Source organism: Microplitis demolitor, chromosome 2, assembly GCF_026212275.2.
Source record: "Microplitis demolitor isolate Queensland-Clemson2020A chromosome 2, iyMicDemo2.1a, whole genome shotgun sequence".
NCBI classification, from domain to species: Eukaryota; Metazoa; Arthropoda; class Insecta; order Hymenoptera; family Braconidae; genus Microplitis; species Microplitis demolitor.
Window position 1 is genome coordinate 20,522,328 of NC_068546.1, and position 22,432 is coordinate 20,544,759.

General features: G+C 24.4%; 1 protein-coding gene across 1 annotated transcript; it reads left to right on the plus strand.

Moving 5' to 3' along the window:
• Positions 1–1,723: 1,723 nt before the first annotated feature.
• Positions 1,724–15,676, plus strand: LOC103577657 (uncharacterized). Its single transcript, XM_014444558.2, has 4 exons — positions 1,724–2,142; positions 9,979–10,229; positions 12,262–12,530; positions 14,111–15,676. The coding sequence occupies exons 2-4, from the start codon at positions 9,981–9,983 to the stop codon at positions 14,112–14,114; spliced, it is 522 nt and encodes a 173-aa protein (XP_014300044.1). The 5' UTR covers positions 1,724–2,142; positions 9,979–9,980; the 3' UTR covers positions 14,115–15,676.
• The last annotated feature ends 6,756 nt before the right edge of the window (positions 15,677–22,432 follow it).

A 22,432-nucleotide genomic window follows, 5' to 3' on the forward strand; every position in this document is an offset into this window, starting at 1 on the left:
ACAACTTTTTTTCTTAATACTCAGTTATTATTATAAGATAGACGTATATACTTTTGATAATAAACATGTACGTGACAAGTGGCTCGTTCATTAGCTTCTTGTAGCAAAACAATTATGGATTAAGTACTTGAGACTCAGTACAGTTGATTAAATAAATGATTAAACTGTTAAAGTAGCGTTAAATTTTTCAGTCATTTATTTTAATCATCAAATCTTAGTTATGTTTTTTTTTTTTGCCGAAAATTATATTACAGGTTTTTTTAAAATTATTATCTCATTTAATTTTATTGTATGAAATTTTATAATTATATATAATTATTTTAAATATTTTATTGTGGAAATAAATATTTAAATTTTACACGAAAAAATTATCAAGGAAATTTTATGAGTAATTATTTTTAATGCTCACAAATAAAAAAACAAAATAATTCATCAGAATAGACAAATATAAGGTATATATATATATTCAATGGTAATCAGACTTTTTTTTAAATAATTAAAAGCATGACGTTAAATTTTCAAGTCATAAATTTTTTTGCATTTAAATTACGACCATAATATTTCATTTTTTTTTTAAATGCAATTTTTCATCGAAATATTTTTTTTAATTAAAAAAAAAAAATTTTCACATGAAATTTTATTTGATCTCAGGCTTTCGAGTTTTATAACTTTTTGATCGAAATTATGGAAAACACTTGGTTTTTTTTTTTTTTAAGAAAATTCAATTTTCGATAAAAAATTTTCCTTTAAAATTCAAAAAAATTTTTTTATTTTATTTAAACAGAATACAAAAATTTTTGATATATTTAATTTATATGACTATCTAATGACGCATTTAATATTTATATGACGTATTTATAAGACGTATTTCCTGATATTTATATGACGTATTTTTCAATAATATTTTTAGCAATTGATCTCATATTTATCATTAGTGAGCATCAACTATACTACAAGTCCCGTAAATTTCTGGGCCCTACGACTTTGAGTTGAACGTGACGTCGACGTCTGCTTATACCAAAACGACGCATTCCTCCCACCGAAACCAACAAAATTCAGGAACATTCTAAAGATTCTCCGAGAATGAACTCACCATGACGTCTTAAAAATACGTCATCTATTTATTTCCCTCTTTTTTTATCAGCTGTCATTAAACCAGCTTACTACACAATTACTCACCAAGTTTAGTACTATTTGCATTGATTAGTCAAGTAAAATATTAGTTCTCTACTCACAATTAAAAAATAATTACCCTAAATTTAAAAATAACATCGACACGTACTCATATTTAATTAAAAATTTAATTACATTCAAATTTCGCTAATGCAACTTAAGCTTCACCCGAACTTTTTTTCTATACAATATAAAATTTTATTTAAACGAAACCAAAGTTGCTCTATATTAATAATTAATTTGACATTACAACACTAATTCACATAAATTACAATTAAAAAAATTCTCATAATCACTAAATACCAGATATGAATGACGTAATCCCGATAAAAACATCCCCCGCGAAATTTAAATATTTAAATATTCGTAAATTTGAAAGGTCAAAATCTGAGACGGCTGGGTCATTTACCTCATATATGTCATATTTTTTGGGGTTTCCTATTTCCGTACACCCTCACATGTCTTACTATGACAACTCTAACTACTAGTCATATAAATTTACGTCATCGACGTACATACACACATTAGAATAAAATTAGACCTTAGTGAAGTTTCCGATGAGCCTCTAGTCTTGTCTTACAGTAAGAGGTATTGCGCGGGCTTTACTTACTCTCTATACAAACTGTACAATATAAAGTTGAGTAAAGTAAAGACTGTAACGACGTATCAGCCAACAGTCGCGCGTAGTCCGCCGTAGGAGCAACGCTCGCACGGCGTTCTCTTAAATAACAAGCGTTAGTTGTTTATTTCAATTGATTCATTTTTATTATAACTTTTTTTGTTTTTTACAAAAAAATTTTTATTAACTTTAAGTCTTGTGATAATTACGTTTATAAAATTACAAGAGAAAAGTTATTGTCAATTAAAAGTTTAAATTTTATCTTTACTTTCAATAATTTTTAAATTTGTGCAATAAACCAGGACTTTAAACTTTCAAACTGTCTAATTCATCGAACCCTTACAATACAGGTAAGTTTAGATAATTAATTTTATAAATAAATATATGTATATGTATATATAAATTATAATTATTTTGTCATTGACTAAAAAATTTGAATTTTAAATCTTTAATTGAATAAATTTTTTTAATTTACTGTTTACATATAAATATATATAGTAATGATTCCTTTTTCTTCTTGGTGTCCTTGGTATTTTTTTTTAACAATTATAAATATGAAAATTACCAACATAATGGTAGTAAATGAGAATACAATTGTTTTACATAAAAACAATAATATTAAATTTTCATAAAATTTGAATTTTTAAATTTTTTAAATAAAGTTAAGTGCTGTAATTAACTATTGTTAATTTATTATAATTATTTTAACATACATATATGTGTATACAAGTAAACCATGAATATATTTGTATATTTATTTATCTTTGTTACATCTTCATACGTGTCCTTAAATGGTCACCAGTAAATTCTCATAACGCAACCCCGTTCGCACGATGTTGGACGATCGATGGTGCAAATGGTTAATAAAAATAAAAAAAAAAAGTGCATGTCTACATGACCTTGATTAGTATGCGGTTTCAAATTACCTCCTTTTTTTATTTTAATTTAGAATAAAAAAAAGTTATGAAAATTTTTTAATTTAATTTTGAATTTGACCATGTGAAAAAATTTTAAGAACGTAATTTTTAAATTATAATTTATTTTCGGGATAATTAACTTTATTTTTATGCAGATGACGTGATACCGAAATTTATAACAGATCGTAGGATTTAATAATGTTAATATGATGAACGCTGATATGTTTACGCCCATGCGTAACCAGGTGAAGGTTACGCGGTATTTAATACTACGATCTTTAGAGAATTTATTGAGTCTTAATGTTATTGAGATTGAGGATTACACTTATTTATTTTATCAAAATTAATGATACAGTAGCACTTAATCCCGTGTAATTAATATTTATTTATTTTTTAAAATTAACTCTGTTGATTTGGCGCTAAATTATATTTTTTAAATATTAACATAAAAGGCGGTAATTTTAAATTATTCAAATATGATTCTGAAGTTAGCCGCCATCTAATAAATTTTAAATGTTTTTTTCAAAGCGATAAATTATAAAAAAAAATATTTTGAAAAATTGCATTTGTAGTTTTTTAAATTTTCTACATGTGCATATTTTTTTTTTTTTTTTTTTTTTTGTAATTAATAGGTTGAAAAAAAATCCGAAAATTGTTAATTGTCTAATGATTTCAATGATACTGAAGTTAACCGACTAATAAGTTTTGAAATTTATTCAAAGTGATAAATTATAAAAAAAAAAATATTTCAAAATCCGAAAATTATTAATTGTCCATTAACCAGGATCATTATTCAAATTATGATTTTTCGGCTCATAAATTATAATAAATAAATAAATATCGTATAGTGTCGTGTATTATCGATCAATATAAATCAATAAATTTTATCAAGTAAACATACGATGTTTGTTATCTTTAAATAATAGAATTGTAATCCTCTTATAATTTACATTCCTGTTCATGAAAGGTAAATAAATTATGTGAATGACCGAGATAAATTTATTCGCCCGTCATTTACAGAAAGTTTAAAATTTTGAGTCGTAATTTTTTTTTATTTATTTTACTTTAAATATTTGAAAATTTAAAAAAGAAATTTTTTCTGTATACACTTTTATTTACAATTAAAGAGAAAGTTATTTGTACTTATGTTAGAAGATTTATAAGCATGAAAAATTTTAAATTTATTTGTAAATAAAAATGATATATTTTTTTTTTTTTAAATTGCTCATTATTTACTTGTAATATTAATGATGTTAATAATTTATGAGAAACAGATACTGCTATAAATAATTAATAGTAATAAATATTTACTTGATAAATATTTTAAGAGATTAATTATTGAAAAAATAAAAAAACATTAAAATTAAATATATTTTATTGTGAACCACGCATTAAGTTTTTGATAACTTATCAATATACTTTACTTCTATGTTATCAATTTCTCGGTTGTTCTATTAAATAATTTATGACAAGACCCCGAGTAAGTAATTTAGTACATTTTATCAGTTTTAAGTACCAAGTCGTTGCTTACATAATTATTTGAATATTAAAAAAAAATATATATTCCTTTGAACGTAAACTTATTGCTGTTCTATTAATAAGTGTATTATACTTTATATTTTATTTATTTATTATTTATTTGCTGTGCAAGTACAACAAGATTTACGTAAGTAAATTTACAGAGAATCCTTCACAGTAAATGATTTCATGGTCATGATTCAGGCATACCAGACATCTTGTTTCATTTATTAGGTTTTTTTGTGTAGGAGAAAGAGTTTAAATGTATAATATATATTTTTAAGAGTATTGAGAGGAAATAATAAATATAATTTGTCACTTTTTTTGTTCTAGAAAGCGTAAACAATAATTATTTTATTTATTTGTTCCGTAAAAAAAAAATTACTTAAGTTTTAAAAATTGTTTAACTTTAAATAAGTGTGACAATGATTGTTATTTAAATTTTCATTCATAATAAAAAATTTCATATAATTTAGTATTTATTATTCAAGTAAAAATAAATTATAATAATAATTTATTATTATTATTATTAATTTTTACGGTGACTTTACTTTTTTATTTTGTGTTAAAAGAATGACGGCTTTACTGATCTGCTTAATTGACAAATTATTTTTTAGAATTTAAACTACATATGAGTTATTACATGTGTAATACCATGTACTAATTGAACAGATTCAAATTATCAAGGATTTTAATATTACGCTGAGAGAAAAAAGTATATTTTTAAGTAAAATTCCTTAATTCAAGTATTAGTTTACTGAAATAGTGCCAAGAAAATATATTCTTAAATGTAGTAAAAATGTATGAGTAAATTGAAGCAGCCCTGATTAAACAACTAAATTCGATCGAATTAAACAGAATTAAATTTTCAATTCTATTTAATTCAGATAAATTCTGTTAACTCGGTACCTAACTTAAAAATGAATTCTGTATAATTCGGCAGGAAAACCAGAATTTGTCTAAATTAAAATGAATTTAAATAATTTTATTCGGTTTAATTCTGATTAATTCGAAAATAATTATCCGATTTCTGGTTCTGAATCCGAATTAAAACGAATTTGAAATTTTTAAATCGGTTTTATTCTATTTAATTTAAATTCAAATTTTCAATTCATTTGAATTCTGTTTTGCAAAATTCGACAGAATATAACAGAATTAAAATTTTGAATTCAGTTGTTTAAAAATAAAAAATATTATACTTCGATGTAGTAAATTTCTTATTGCTTTTAGTATTATGAGTCAAGTAAATATGTTTACTTGAATTTAATTTTTTTTACTCTCAGTGTATAAATATAGTTTCGCCCCAAAGTTAAATATCCTCTATAGTCACAAAAAAAAGAATTATAAGAAGCTATATTAATTTAATGAATTCTTTCAAATTATGATAGCAAGCTTGGAATACTTGCTGTTCCATCATCATATGCAGAATTCACAGTCATTTTTTTTAACATCATTTAAATGGTCTAAAGTAGAATATACTTGCATCAACTTTACTGATGAGCCCAGCAAGTATATTCGGGCCGGAACCGTATTTATAATATTACCACGTTTAATAATTATTAGAATCTATATAATTAATGTATTGTATTACAGTTCGCATTTAAAAGAATGCATTTTAGCATTATTAGCCTACATGTAATAACTCATATGTAGATTCTAAAAAATGATTTGTCAATTAAGCAGATCAGTAAAGCCGTTATTCCTTTAACACAAAAATTATTATTATTATTATTATTATTATTATTATTATTATTATTATTATTATTATTATTATTATTATTATTATTATTATTATTATTATTATTATTATTATTATTATTATTAATCTTATTATTATTATTATTATTATTATTATTATTATTATTATTATTATTATTATTATTATTATTATTATTATTATTATTATTATTATTTTTATTATTATTACTATTATTAATCTTATTGTTATTATTATTATTATTATTATTATTATTATTTTTATTATTATTACTATTATTAATCTTATTATTACTATTATTAATCTTATTGTTATTAATCTTATTGTTATTATTATTATTATTATTATTATTATTATTATTTTTATTATTATTACTATTATTAATCTTATTATTATTATTATTATTATTATTATTATTATTATTATTATTATTATTATTATTATTATTATTTTTATTATTATTACTATTATTAATCTTATTGTTATTATTATTATTATTATTATTATTATTATTATTATTTTTATTATTATTACTATTATTAATCTTATTGTTATTAATCTTATTGTTATTATTATTATTATTATTATTATTATTATTATTATTATTATTATTATTATTTTTATTATTATTACTATTATTAATCTTATTATTATTATTATTATTATTATTATTATTATTATTATTATTATTATTATTATTATTATTATTATTATTATTATTATTATTATTATTATTATTAATCTTATTGTTATTGTTATTATTGTTATTATTATTATTATTATTCTGAGTAACCTACAGTTACTAGGGGGATTCCCCTAGTATTACTACCAAATTTAAAAATATGGTTTGAATCTAACTGTTTATTAAAACCTTTACTTTTAAATTAACTCTAGAATCTTTTGTTTATTTTTATTATTTAAAATTTAATAAGACAAATCTTATTATTAACTTGCAAACTTAATGATTTTAATAATTGTATAATCATGGGAATTTTTTAAAAAATTTACATGGTCAAATTTTTTTTTATTAGTTGTCTAATAAGTATATCTTTTACTACTGACACCAAATTAACTTTTTTTAATTTTTATTATCATAGAAGACATTGCATAGACTAAAATTTTTTCATTTTCTCTTAATTATATATATTCAGGTATATTCAGTGACAGAATAATTAAAATATTAATTTATTTAAAAAATAAATACAATTTTTTTTCCCGCGAAATTCAAATTTTATTTGAATAATATATATTAATTGATTAATCTCGATACTTGGCAATAAAAAAAAAGTTGAAACCATGAGAAGACACAAATTCAAGTCAAGACCTTTCTAATGATACCAAATTTAAAAACATTTACTTATTTTACCACATAGACATGTCTGGAACAAAATTTTCTTTATTCTCTTAATAATATATATTATTGTCATTTTTATTTTTATTATTATTGTTAGCAGTATTGATTTCCTGAAATGTGATTTTTGCCGTTAAAAATTACTTCCTTACAATTAAAAATAAAATAAATTGAAAATATTATAATTACAAACATTTTACATGCGTGTCATAAATCGGTAGCGTGTATGTATAAAAAATTTAAGTGTCACACGCGACTATATATTACACGCGATACTTTAACGAATACCTGACATTATATACAAAATAGACTGCGGTATTAAAAAAAAAATAAAACAAAATTAAAATACCTAGAGCCGAATAATTGTTAAATAAATAAACCCGGTATCAAAAATTTAAAAATCGTTTGATCGATTTTTTTTTTCTTTTTAGAAAAATCAGAGCAGCGTAAAGTAATATTTTATTCATAATTTAAAGTGTGACCTGGGTTTAATAATTTCCTTTTTTTATATTTCTTTCACTGCATTATTAACAGCAACATCAAAACATACACGAACCAGGCAAACTTGCGTTGTTTGCAACATAACAGGAATCATTAATAATTAAGTTGCTTTTACGATCGATTGCTAACACGACCGTGTTACGTTTAATTTCGCAATTTAACACCCGTTTAAATATTTCAAAAAATTTTTTTTCTTTTGAAAAAAAAATATATTAAAAAATTTGTATTAATTTCTAAAAAAATAAGCTCTGATTTACGTAAAAAAAATATTGACAATTGACGATGAATAATATTTTTTTTAAAAATCGATTTTACGATAATGAATTCTCACGTCACGATTGTCCCGTTATCGTATATATATATATATATATATATATATATATACGATTGTTGTTAACGGGGAAAGTGGAACGGCCAAGTCTGTCGACGTAAATACGGTAATAGCCGCAGTGAATGACCACAATACGAAAATAGACTAGATTTGAAGTAGCTGACAAGGGGTGGAAAAAAAAACATTATCGAGCTTAGAGGTGCGTCCATCTAGGGCACATTATTCAATGCCTGGCCCTAACACACAAACGGACCTGCTATTACCAAATCACTGTGTCCTGAATTCAAATAAAATCTTATAATTTTATTGATAATAAAAATTAGGTTTAATACACTGTAAAAAGAGTGGTGTTAAAAATGGTCTCAATTTAAGACCATGTGGTGTTAAAATCAAATAACATCGGTGTAGGTGGTGTAATTTTGTGGTGTTAAATCGGTGTAAAAAAAAATCCACAAATGGAAATTAGAAAAAAAATTTATTATATATAAAAAAAAAAATAAAAGAATTTATTTAATAAATATTATCTGGTGGAAATTTCAAATTTGATATGTACTTATTTTAATAATTATTTATGTTATATATGGATAGATAAATATAGGAACTTTTCCTATACATTATGGAAATGGTTTCTATAATGGTATAGGAATTGTTCCCATAATGATATGGGAATAGTTCCTATACCATTATGGGAACCATTCCCATATCATTATGGGAACTGTTCCCATATAATTATAGGAGCCATTCCTATAATACAATGGGTAGCATTCTCATAATTATAAACTGTTCCTTTAGTGATGGGAAACATTCCTATAAATTATGGAAAATATTTCTATAATTATAGGAACCATTTCTACACGGAAAAAAAATTATGGGAAGTATTCCTATGTATTATGGGAATGGTTCCCATAATGGTAAAGGCATGCCCATACTATTATAGGAACCATCCCTATACCATTATGGGAACCATTCACATAATATTATAGAAACAGTTCCTATACCAATGTGGGAAATATTCCCATAATGGTATGGGTATCATTCCCATAATTATAGGAACTGCTCCAATAATTTATGGTCGTCATTCCTATACTGGTATAGGATGAAATTTCACAAAATTATGGGAACCATTCCCATAATTTTCTTTCCGTATATAAATAAAAGAACTATTTCTATAATTATGGAAAGCATTCTTATAATTATAGAAACTGCTCTCATAATTTATGGTCGTAGTTCCTATAATGGTCTAGGAAAAAATTTCATAAAATTATGGGAACCGTTTCCACAATTTTTTTTCTTCCGTATACGTAATTTATTTAAAAACTACACAATTTCACGCCCACCATTTTAATTACCAATAATTTAATTAATTAATAAAAATAATATTTATCTGTAGTGCGAGTAAGTAAAAATACTCATAAAGTTTAATACTTGGACACCAAGAAATTTTTTTACTACTGGTAAAGAAAATATTTTTTACACCTTCAGCGTGTTATTTTAACACCGCTTTAAGTGTTAAAATTTAACACTTACACCGCCTGGACTTACCCCGTTTTTTAGTGTACACTGTGAAAAATTCCCATTAAATTTTACTATGGGTGCATTGTAAGCCCGGACCATAAGAAAACTGGTACAAAATTTACAAGTGTCCCATAGTAAACGTATGCGCATAGGTCCCAATCGTGTCGTCTGCGCATACCGTTTACTATGGGACACTTGTAAATTTTGTAGCAGTTTTCTTATGGTCCGGTGTTACAATACGCCCATAGTAAAATTTGTTGGAAATTTTTCACAGTATACTTTATTGATACAAATATTAAATAATAGTATGTTTATTGAATATTATAATTATTTCAGAAATGTCACTCGAAGAATCGAGGCGTTCACAACGACCTTATCGGTATGGAATGGTTTTACTGTGCGTTGGTGCGCTTATTAATTGGCTAGGACTTGCTGAAAACTATGTCGAGCCTGTTAGATACGTCGGGGTGGCTTGTATTGTTGCTGGTGCACTTTTAATATGTGCTGCTATGTGCTGTTGGCTTCATGCGCCACCTACGAGGACTAACGTCGGTTCACATGGTCCTAATCATCATAGTACAGTCCAAGTAAGTTTTTTATTCAATTCAAATATTTAATAAATTAAATAAAAATTTTAAGTGCGACATTTTTATTTTACTTCATTTTATTACATTTTTCTTAATTCACTTTCACTGGGCTTGGAAAAATTTATAAAAAGTTATTTCGATCAATAATTTTCATATAATAGGTCAATTAAAATTCCAAGTGATGGGCGCCATTTTTACACCGAAATATAATTTAATTTTTTAAATTTATAACAATAGTTAAATTAATTATAATAAATTATTAGCAGTTTTATTTTAAGTTCACTTTTGCTTAACTTGTTAAAAATTACAGAAGTTAATTTAATTCAATAGTTCAAATGTAATGGGTCAGTATAAATTGCAAGTGGAGTGACGCCATTTTTAATTTAAAAAAAAAATAATAATTTTATGATACTGGTTAGCCGGCGTCTAATAATTTTTGGATTTTTTTTTTAAACAATAAATCATAAAAAAAAAATATTTTAAAAAATTGCAGCTATAGTTTTTTGAATTTCCTACACGTGCATATTTTTAATTTTTTTTTTTTTGTAACTGATTTAATGAACATGAATCCGAAAATTGTTGATCGTCTGTCAATTTCAATGTCATATAATTATGCTAATATATTTTTTATATACTAAATGAACTAAAATATATCACATGATTCATATATTTTTGTAATTTATAAAAATAATTTTTTTTCTGATAAAAAAAATATTGTATGTTTTTTTAATTTATATAAACAATAGCTTGACTAAAATAAAAATATTTTTGTTTTTCCTTGATACGAGGGCTTCGACCCGCGGATAATTCTGTAGATGTGATTTAAAAATATCCGACAATGGGCGAGTCTCACCTCGGTGCATCGACACCAAAGTTTTAACTTTTACTCAGTATTCAGTAGTCCATATAGATGTATAGAATTGAGTTTTACCGATTACTGTATATACCAATAGCTATAATTTACCCTCTGTTAAAGTACTTGCACTAGCTTCATTCGAGAATAAACTTCTATAAATAAATTCTAGCAGTACTCTATTCTACTACCAGTATAAACCTACATTCTATATATATATATATATATATATATATATATACTTGTAACAGAAGTGTATATTAATATGAATTGTCGATTCTCACTAAGTCATTCATTGATCCGGGGTAACTACCCTCTAACAAATATATAAAAAAAATTAATCAATTCTATTTTCATATACATATATTTTTCTTTATATAATAATTTTTCATATTTACATATTTTTTCTTTTTTTTATATAAATGTCTACTCTAACTTTTTTTTATACTTTTCATTAAAGCATATTGTATATATATATATATATATATATATATATATATATATATATATATATATATATATATATATATATATATATATATATATATATATTTTTTTTTTTTTTTGAGAAAAATATTCAAAGAAAAATTTTATGTAAAAAATTAAAAAAAAAATTTTTCTAAAAATAAAAGAAAAATTAATATATATATGAAAATAGAATATTGATTTATATAAATAGATAGTAATTGTTATCTATAAATATATACTTTTGTACCTAAATAAATGTGTTTTTTTTTTTTTTCTAATAACGCAATAAAGTGAATCTATAAAAGACAAAGGGCAGCTTACAACCGTTTGTCTAAGAATAAACTATAGATATTAAAGTGCAGTCTGTATAATACTGTCTAGCATATATTTAAATATGTATATATATAGATAGATATATAGAGTATATGAGTTTTAAGCCGATGATTGCATTTCGTCACCGCGCAAGGGGCACTCTGTTATTTTATCTTCTATCCTCTTTCTCTTAGCCAATCATACACTCATACATTAAATTACTAGACAGAGTAAAGTAAGAGTAACTTAATGTACAAAGTTGAAGTAAAATAACTCATATATATATATGCATAAATATATGTATTTGTTCATACTTATTACCGTTCGCTTTCTAGTTTTATGTTTTTAAACATAATATAACTTTAGCAATTATCAATTTCAACAATAACTTGCTTACAGATTGACGACCCGATTCACGTGATAAGTGTTGAAGAACCAGCAAGTGTTGCAAGACAAAAACCACCGGATTATGAAGCAGTCGCTGATGCACCGCCTAGTTATGATGACGCTATTAAACTTAATCCAGGCCAATTAACAACTCGCGCTAGTATCAGTGGGATTTCCCCTATTTTACCAGGGATGATTACGGTATCCAATAGCGGATCTGCGACAAGTGGAATTTCTAGTGATCAGCCAACTGCTCCTACACCACCACCTGCATATGCCAGGTAATTATTTGTTAATCGCTTTTATGAATCTGTTTATTTATTCTTAAATTATCAGCTCGACATATTTTTTAATTTATCAAAACAAGAAAAAATTTTTCACACGGTAAAAAATATTGTGTTAAAATTGACACAATTTGGTAGGAGGAACGGCCCACTTAATATTTATGTTGAACTTGATCACAAAATTTGTGTTTAAATCTCAAGAAAAAATTCGGGTAATACGAGAAGTTAATTCAAGACTTTTTAAATGTCAGTGGCGACAAAAAAAATGTTAACTTTTACATTTTATTTTTGTACCATGGATATTCAGTAAATATAATTAATATATTATGAAGATATTATCAACAGTGATGACAATTATTATTTAACAATCAACTATTTTTTGATAGTAAATAATTTTTTTATTAGAGTCAAGGTTTTAAAAAAATCACGTGATATTTAATACCAGTTGCAAATAGTAAATCAATAAATTTCTTTTGAAAAAACAAAACCACATTTTTATTTGGCGAAAAAATAATTTTAACATTACATTAAATAATTCGAAATTTTAACTAAATATTTTTTATTGGTATGATAAAAATTCCAGCTTTTAGTAAATGGTAAATTTAATATATTAATAATTAAAATTTTTAAGTTAAATTGACATTTATAAAATGTCCATTTCACTTTCATTTTTTTAATAATTCTTCCATGACTATCGATTGGCTTTTTAACATAAATTTTGTGTTAACTTTAAAGTAACTCTTAATAAATTTTGATAATTACAATTTTCGTAGCAAGTAACACTTTTAAAGTGTTAAATAGTAGATCGATTTAAAATTTTTAAGTAACACTGTGAAATGTGTTGATTTAACACAAAATAATCAACATAAAAAATTTAACACGGACCGTTTTTCCCACAGAAACACAATATTTTTTACTCTGTAGGGTTAAAGACTTTGCTAGAGGATTATGATATTTTTTTAAATATTTATTTTATCTTTACTCGTGTTTTATTTATTAAATTAATTCCAGATTATTAATTTTTTTTATTTTTTTTAAGAATTACTCATTTGCTGATAACAAAAAGCGCTAAGGGGTTTAATGAACCCACTAAATTTTTTTTTTCGCAGCCCACTTTGCTCCAGATTATTATTTTTTTTTCTTTCTTTTTCATTTATATTAAAAATAATTAATTAATAATTAATTAGTAAAAAAAAAAAAAAAAAACAAGAGATTTTTTTTTATAAATACATCAAGAAAAATTCCATAATTAAAAAAATTTTTAATTGTTTATACTTGAAATTAATAATAATTAATAATTAATAATAAATTGCTAATTATGCATCTGCTTCAAAAAAAAAAAAATTCGTAATTTCTAAAGGTCATACAAATGTCATAAGTATTAAAATGTCATAAGTCATAAGTCATAGCAATTTATAAGCAATCGAGCGAAAAAAATCCGTCTAAAAATTACAATAATATTAAAAAAAAAAAAATTATCTATTAAATTTTTAAAGAATAAAATAAAAAAAAATTAGCATTCATAGGAATTAAAAAATGTATAAGTATATAACTGAGATAATATTTTATTTTCAAAGGTGAGACTATATGATTGGTCATCACCGACCACGACCAAGTCTACCAACGTCATTAAATCCATCAGCACGAGCTGAAGTCCATGGACGTAATCGTTCAATCCACGTAAATGTCCACAACAAACCAAGTAATACTCCGACGACGGCAAGCTCGATCGTAGGAATGCGGCACCATCGTCGTTACGATGTAAGACCAACATCAACAACAAACGCATCCGCAAGAAGACTGCGTGCCCAAAGTGTTCATGTCCTCTATGCACACGTGCCATTTAATTTTGACCCGTAAATGTCACTTGCCACGTGTCTAATTGAGACCAAGAAAATGCTTATGAGAGATGACTTTTATTTATTTAATATAAACAAAGACAAAGACAAAGATTAAGACAAAGATAAAGACAAAGATGAAGATAGAAAATTTTATGATGACCAAAATAATTTTATTTTTATTTATAATTACAATAATAATATACTGTAAAAAATATCGGGAGTGAACGTGGATTAAATCCGGGTGAATATGGACCGGATGACTGTTTATTTATTTAATTCTCTCGGAGTGAAATTTACTCGGAAGGGGAATTTATTTTGAATTTTAATATTTAAATTCCGAATCGGAATGCGGATTTAAATAAAATCCAAATTACTCCGTTGAAAAAAAATCTTCATATTTACTCCGTGTCCGGAGTAATTTTTTGAAGAAACTCCGAGTGACGGAATGAATTCGGATGGAAATAAAATCCGTCATCACTTTGCTGAAAAAAACGTCATATTTACTCCGTATCCGGAGTATTTTAAAAAAAAACTCCGAGTGTCGGAAGGAATTTAAATTCAAATAAAATCAAGATCACTCTGTTGAAAAAAAATCTTCATATTTACTCCGTCTGCGGAGTAATTTTTTGTAAAAAATTTGAAATTCCGGTTGGCGGAATAAATTTAAATTTGAATAAAATTCAAATCGCTCCGAATTGCCTCCCAATTATTTACAGTGTAATAAAAAAAGTTTAAATTATGAAGAGATTTAAATCGGATTACGTCGGTTTGTACGTAACGAATACATTCCAACGTTAAAGCAGATCTCAATCCTCATTCCAAATTAGTGTATGTCCTAAGCTGCCTGATGGAAGACTTATTTATTAATATATATATGAAGAAATGAATAATAATAATTAATTAGATCTAGAATGATAGTATTTATTGATGAGCAAAAGATAGTGCAAGAATGACTAAAGTGATAAGTGCGGAGCTTGGTCGTATGATGAATCGCCAATGGCATTTTTGAATATATAAATATATATTTATATATATGTAGATATGTAGAAATATATATGTATATGTAATATTATTATTAATTGAGACGTAACTCACGGCAGTTTGACGTGCGCATTGATGACAATGTCACCGCACGTAGGTTCTATATATATTTTTCATTGTGATTTGTATGATAAGAATTATTAATACGGGACAAATATTAGATTATTATCATATTTTATTGTTTGCCCGTGTCATTTGTAAGATAACAATTCTTTTTTTGTTTTTATACTCTATTAATAAATGTTAAGATATTTGAATTTATATTTATTGTTATTATTTTTATTACCTGAAGCCAGTGCAAGGATTTTATATTTTATTATATATTTTTATAAATATGTTATTCACACCCCCAAGAAGAAAATTATTAACAGGCAACTTTTGGCCGATTTTCGCATATATTTTATATATTTTAAATGTAAGTTAAATATATTTAGAGTAAACTTAGAATATATAAAAAGTACATGAGTTTAAATGTAGCAGAAATCAGACAATTTTTAAATTATAAATAAATGGAGTGAATGATAAAAAAAAATAATAATTATGAAAAATGCACTTTTTTTATTTAAAATTTTTTTAAATGCGTATTTTTTTTAAATTTTATTTTATTAATTAATTACTCTATTTATTTATGATTTTAAAATTGTCTGATGTCTGTTTCATTCATACATGTATGAATATATATGAAAGATATGTCATATATAAAATTATAAAAAATATATCGGTATGATGATATAAAGAATATAAAATATAATAGAAATGTATATTTAATATATTTCCTATATTTTAACATAAATTTTTTTCATAGGGGTATTTTTTGATAATATTTTTGGGTGGGAATGTAGTAGAATATTTTTTTAATTTTTAGTTTTTTTTTTCTTTTCGAGAAATTTTTTTTTATGATTAATTTATTAGAGTATTTAATTATTATTATAAAGCAAAGCAACATGAGTTGACAAAATTATTTTTATAAAATTACGTCATGGAATTCATGAAAAAGTAGGTACATATATTGTTATCTTTATATTTCCAGGTAAAATTAACGTGATATTTTATTTTTACTGGCTCGTTTATCTCGTCATGGATGTTAGTATTTATTCATATTTAATATTATCGCTGAGTCAATTGCTTGGTAATATATGATACTAAAGTATGAACGCGTACTGTAAATTAAATATATTGAAAAATCAGTCATGATTTTTCACATAGTGAATTAAATAGTCAATGGTATTTTTGAAAATTTTTATTGGGACTTTTTGGAGTTCCCCTTATTAGAGACCATCGTGATGAACAAAAAATGTTTGAATTGTGTTGAGTTATTTCCAGCAGAAAAAAAGTTTCAGGCAACTCTTCATAAAAACACATAGATTGGGTCGTTATATAAATCCTCATTCATCCTCATATGAGTCATAAGTGATAAAAAAAATTTTCTCAAGACTCTTTAGGTTTTTCCTACTAGAGAGTTTCATTAAAAATAAAAAATAGCTGTATTGTGTGGAGTTATTCCCAACAGATAGAAAATTACAGGTACTGTCTATAAAAATACATGGAACCTAATAGCAAAGTTACGGGCTACTATTCATTGAGAATCACCTACTCCCATGTCCACCCATCTCCACCTATCTCCACCAAGACTCATATGGGTCTCAACTCTAAAATTAAATATTTCTCAAAACTTTTTTGGGTTTCTCCTACTAGAGGACATCATAATGAACGAAAAACGTTAATGTTGTGATCGGTTATTCCCAAGAGGAGCAATGTTGGAGGCTACTCTTCATGGAGAGTCATCTAAACCCATGTCCACCCATCCTGATATGGGTCTAAACTCGAAAAATAAATTATTCTCAGAACTTTTTATGGTTTTTCTTAATAGAAGACATCATAATGAACAAAAAACGTTAATGTTATAATCGGTTATTCCCAACAGGAGCAAAATTACAGGCTATCTTTTATAGAAAATTCTTTATAGCATTTCTCTAGGATTTGTCTAGGATTTCTCTAGGATTTCTTTAGGATGTCTCTAGTATTTCTCTAGGATTTCTCTTGGATGTCTCTAGGATTTCTCTAGGATTTCTTTAGGATGTCTCTAGGATTTCTCTAGGATTTCTTCAGGATTTGTCTAGGATGTCTTTAGGATTTCTCTAGGATGTCTCTAGTATTTCTCTAGGATTTCTCTAGGATTTCTTTAGGATTTCTCTAGGATTTCTTTAGGATGTCTCTAGGATTTCTCTAGTATTTCTCTAGGATTTCTCTAGGAAGTTTTTAGGATTTCTTTAGAATTTCTCTAGTATTTCTCTAGGATGTCTCTAGGATTTCTTTAGGATGTCTCTAGTATTTTTCTAGTATTTCTCTAGGATTTCTCTAGGGTGTCTCTAGGATTTCTTTAGGATGTCTCTAGTATTTTTCTAGTATTTCTCTAGGATTTCTCTAGGGTGTCTCTAGGATTTCTTTAGGATGTCTCTAGTATTTTTCTAGTATTTCTCTAGTATTTCTCTAGGATTTCTCTAGGAAGTTTTTAGGATTTATTTAGAATTTCTCTAGTATTTCTCTAGGATACAGGCACTTTATTATAAAAGTAATAAATCTGATTTGAGGTTAAGTAATCTGCTCTTCTCAATAAAAGACTAAATCAGTGCATAAATTAATAAAAAGACAATCAATTGTTTATTTAATCGATAAATACCCTTTATTCGTTTGGAATAACATCTAAATTTACTTAAAGCATATGTCATTGAAACTTATAATATCGTAGAATTTTATAAATTGCAACAATAATGACAATAATGACATGAAAATAACATTAATAGTGTCAATAATTTTTTATTCTTTATTATTATTAATATTATTATTATTAGTTTTATTATTACTGAATTAAAAAATGTGATAAGAAAGATTAAAGATCCTTATCGTCATGGTCTCAATCTAAATTTTTAGAAGGAAGTTATAAAAAAAAAAAAATTTCAATTACATATCAATCATATTACATGGATAGTAATAATAGTTGAGTACTTGGTAATAAATGAAAAATATGATAAAAAAATTTATGAAATTTTTTTTTCATTGTTGACCGGCTATCGCTATTATCATTTTATTTATTTTTTATCACTAGTGCTGAGTATATTTTAAATTATGAGTGTAAATGTACAGACATTAGACAATTTATAAAATTTAAATAAATAAATGCACTGTAAAAAATTGCCAGAGTGAACGCGAATCAAATCCGGTTTACCCCAAAATAACTCGGCTGGAAAAACAAACTCCCGATTTACTCCGTATACAAGGAAATTTTTTTTTAAACTCCGGAACTCCAAGTGCCTTCGGATTTAAATAAAATTTGATACTGGAGTCGGCTGACGTCTAATTTTCGGATTTTTTTAAAAATGATAAATTATAAGAAAAAAAAATATTTTAAAAATTGCACTTGTAGCTTTTTTAATTTTCTACACGTGCATATTTTTAGTTTTATTTTTTTTTTGGAATTTATTCGTTGAAAAAAAAATTTAAAAATTGTAATTGTCTGCTAACTTTCAGATGATAAAATCCGTAATTACTCCCAATCCCAATTTTTTTTTTTTTTTAGTGTAAATAAATAAAATTAATGAAATTTGAAAAAAATGCACGTACTGATTTTTCATCCATCTAAATATGCATTTTTTTATTTTTACTCTACATATATTCTATTTATTCAAAAATTAAAAAAATTGACATCTGTCAGTTATATTCACACCCATATTAAATTTGTCCATTTTGTTAATTATTAATTCTGATACTGTATTTACATTTTTATTACTTTTGCAATAATAATGATGATAATAATAATAATAATAATAATAATAATAATAATAATAATAATAATAAATATTAATTGAAATAATATTTAAATAAATATGAGCAATTTTAATAATCGTAGCACGTCATTAATTTTTATATTTATTATTTTAAATAAAAAAATTATTCACATATATCACTTAAATATATATTTGTTTTACGAATCCGGATATACGTAATTTACTTATTTTTTAAATTGATAACATAATGTTTTAAAAATTTTAATTTAAAATTTAATGTCATTGTTTATTATCTTGCAATCAAATGATAATAAATTTTTAAATTATTAATGACGTGCTACTAGAGTACACAGAAGATTTATACGAACAAATAATTACATATTTATTTACTGTTTCTTTTGCTTTTCCTTCTGATAATACCTTTTATTTTTAATAAGTTTGTGGCAAAATTTATGAGTGAACTATTTCTATAAATTTTAACAGAATCATAAATTGTTTTTTTTCGATATGAGAAAAAAATTCAAATTTACGCAGAGAAGAAAAAATTTAAAAATTATTACAAAGTTTTAATTCTATTAATTAGTAAATAAATATTAATTAAAGATAAATATAATAAAATTAATTTAGAGTAGAAAAAAATTAAAAAATTACTTTTGAAATTTATCTAATTGTTCTGTGGCTTAAATTGAAAACTCGGTATTTACCCACGTGGAAAAATATATCACATATGCGCGTAAAGCTTAAAGTATGTGCGATTAATTTCACGTATATTTCCACATATATGTCGACATACATATATTGACATATACTATGAAAATTTTTTTTTAAATTATAAGGATGTTTATATAAAAAAAAAAAAAAAAAAAAAAAAAATGAAGCATAATCTTTAATTTAAATACAATGTGACTATTCAAAAATATATGTTTTACGTAATTAATCGAGATATTTAATTGAATTTTAATTAAAAAATTATAGGAACCCAGTAGTAATTTTTTAAAAAAAAATCTTAATTAATTTATAAAAATTATTAAATTCCAATGCTGGTATCGTAGAAAATAAATAATTTTAAATTCAAATTCAGGTTTTTGAAATACTGATGACACTGTAAAGAATCGGGGGTAATTTGGGGTGATCACGGATTTTATTTAAATTTCAATTCACTGGAGTTTTGGAGTTTTTTTAAAAATCACTTTACATAAGAAGTAAATAGGGAGTTTTTTTTTTTACGGAGTGATTTAGATTTTATTTAAATCCGCATTCTGATTCGGAGTTTTAATTTGAAAATAAACTTTCCTTCATAATTAATTTTACTCAAATTAGATTGAGTAAATACTCAATTATTCGTTCCACATGCACTCCGCATTCGCTCTGAAAATTTTTACAGTGTAGCTGTAAAATTAATTGACTTATGGACAATAAAAAAAAAAAAACAATTATTTAAATGAGAAAACGAAAAAAATAGATGAGAATTTTAGTGTCATCGACAGTTGAAAATTTAAAGTTACGTAAAAATAAAGTTTATAAATAAGTCAATTTAAATTTTGTACTTTTAATTCATTTAAATTTTTTTAAAACTTCAATTAATTTACTTAAATTTAAAAAAAAAAAATTGCATCAGTGTATTTATTTCCATGCGGGTAAAGACCTGAAGAATGAAAACAAAAAAATTCTGCAATATAAAAAATAAATAAAAATAGTATAATAAGTTAAATATAATTTTCACAGTCTTCTTTATTATGATTTAATATATTTTTAGTAATATTTTTTTTTAAAATTCTATGAAACTTGAGTGACACGTGTTACATTATTTAAATTATTAAATATAACAAAGCAATAAATAAATTTATAACATCAAGTTGATAATTAAAAATTAATTAAAACATGAAAAAATATAAATATTGCACATTGTTAATTCCATCCATACTTTTTTTTTTTTTTTTTTTTTTTTATGAACAAGTACCGCTCAATTAACATAATTAACAAAATTAATAAATATTAATACGCACCATATTTTAATTGCGAGTGTAATAAATTTTATCTTAAAACTTAATCGTCGATTATTTCATTTTTTTTTCTTTTTTTCTTTTTTTACAATTATTACATTACTGCAATTGCAGAATCATGATTATTATCATTACTATATTAATTATGTTAATAGTATCATTATTATTATTATTTTTATTGTTAATATAAATATCATATATTATTAATATTATAATTATTAATTTATTAAAAGTGATTAATAAAATTTTTAAAAAAATATGTGATAAGCGTACGCCTCTAGCAGATCTGAATTACGGTAAATTACGACAATTACCATAATTTACGGCATTCGAGACAATTACGGTATTTGACCGTAAACGTACGGTATTATATCCTTAAGAACCATAATTTATGGTCAAATATGGTATCTTACGAAAAATAATGCAACAATTCTTAATAATTGTACTGTATGTTACTTTAAAATACCGTAATGAAGGTTAAAAATGCAATAATATACGGTAAACGTACGGTATTTTACCGTTAAATACCGTGATTTATAGTAAATGTAAGGTATTTTATAGTAAAATGCCATAATTAACAGTAAAATACGATATTTCACGGTAAACGTGCGGTATTTTGAGTAAAAATACAGCGATTTATAAAAACTCTGCGGTATTTTACTGAAAAATACCGTAATTTATGGTAAAATAGTGTCCCCAGCAGTAAGGTACGGTATTGTACTTAAAATACTGCAGTTTACAGTACAAATACAGCAGTTTAGGTGAAAATACGGTATTTTACCATAAAATACCGTATTTTACTGTTAAATACCGTGAAGTATGGTAAAATACAGTACCTTACCGTATTTGACGGCTAAATACGGTGATTCATGGTACAATTCTGTACCTTATAGTAAACGTAGGGTATTTTACAGTAAAATACCGTAATTTACGGTGCAATATAATATTTCACGGGAACACACGGTATTTTAGATAATAATACAAAAATTTAAGGTACCTGTATGATATTTTACTGTAAAATACCGCAATTCACAGTACAAATACAGTAGTTTAGGTAAAAAGTACGATATTTTACTATAAAATACCGTATTTTACCGTTAAATACCGTGACGTATGGTCAAATACAGTACCTAGTCGTAAAAATAGGGTATTTTACAGTAAACGCACGGTATCCAGGTAAAAATACAGCAATTTACGGTAAACATACATTATTTTACTGTAAAAGTTCG

Coding starts and splice junctions, on each gene's coding strand:
- LOC103577657 (XM_014444558.2), top strand. CDS start 9,981: ATGTCACTCGAAGAATCGAGGCGTTCACAACGACCTTATCGGTATGGA. Junction 10,230..12,261: donor ATCATCATAGTACAGTCCAA/GTAAGTTTTTTA, acceptor ACTTGCTTACAG/ATTGACGACCCGATTCACGT.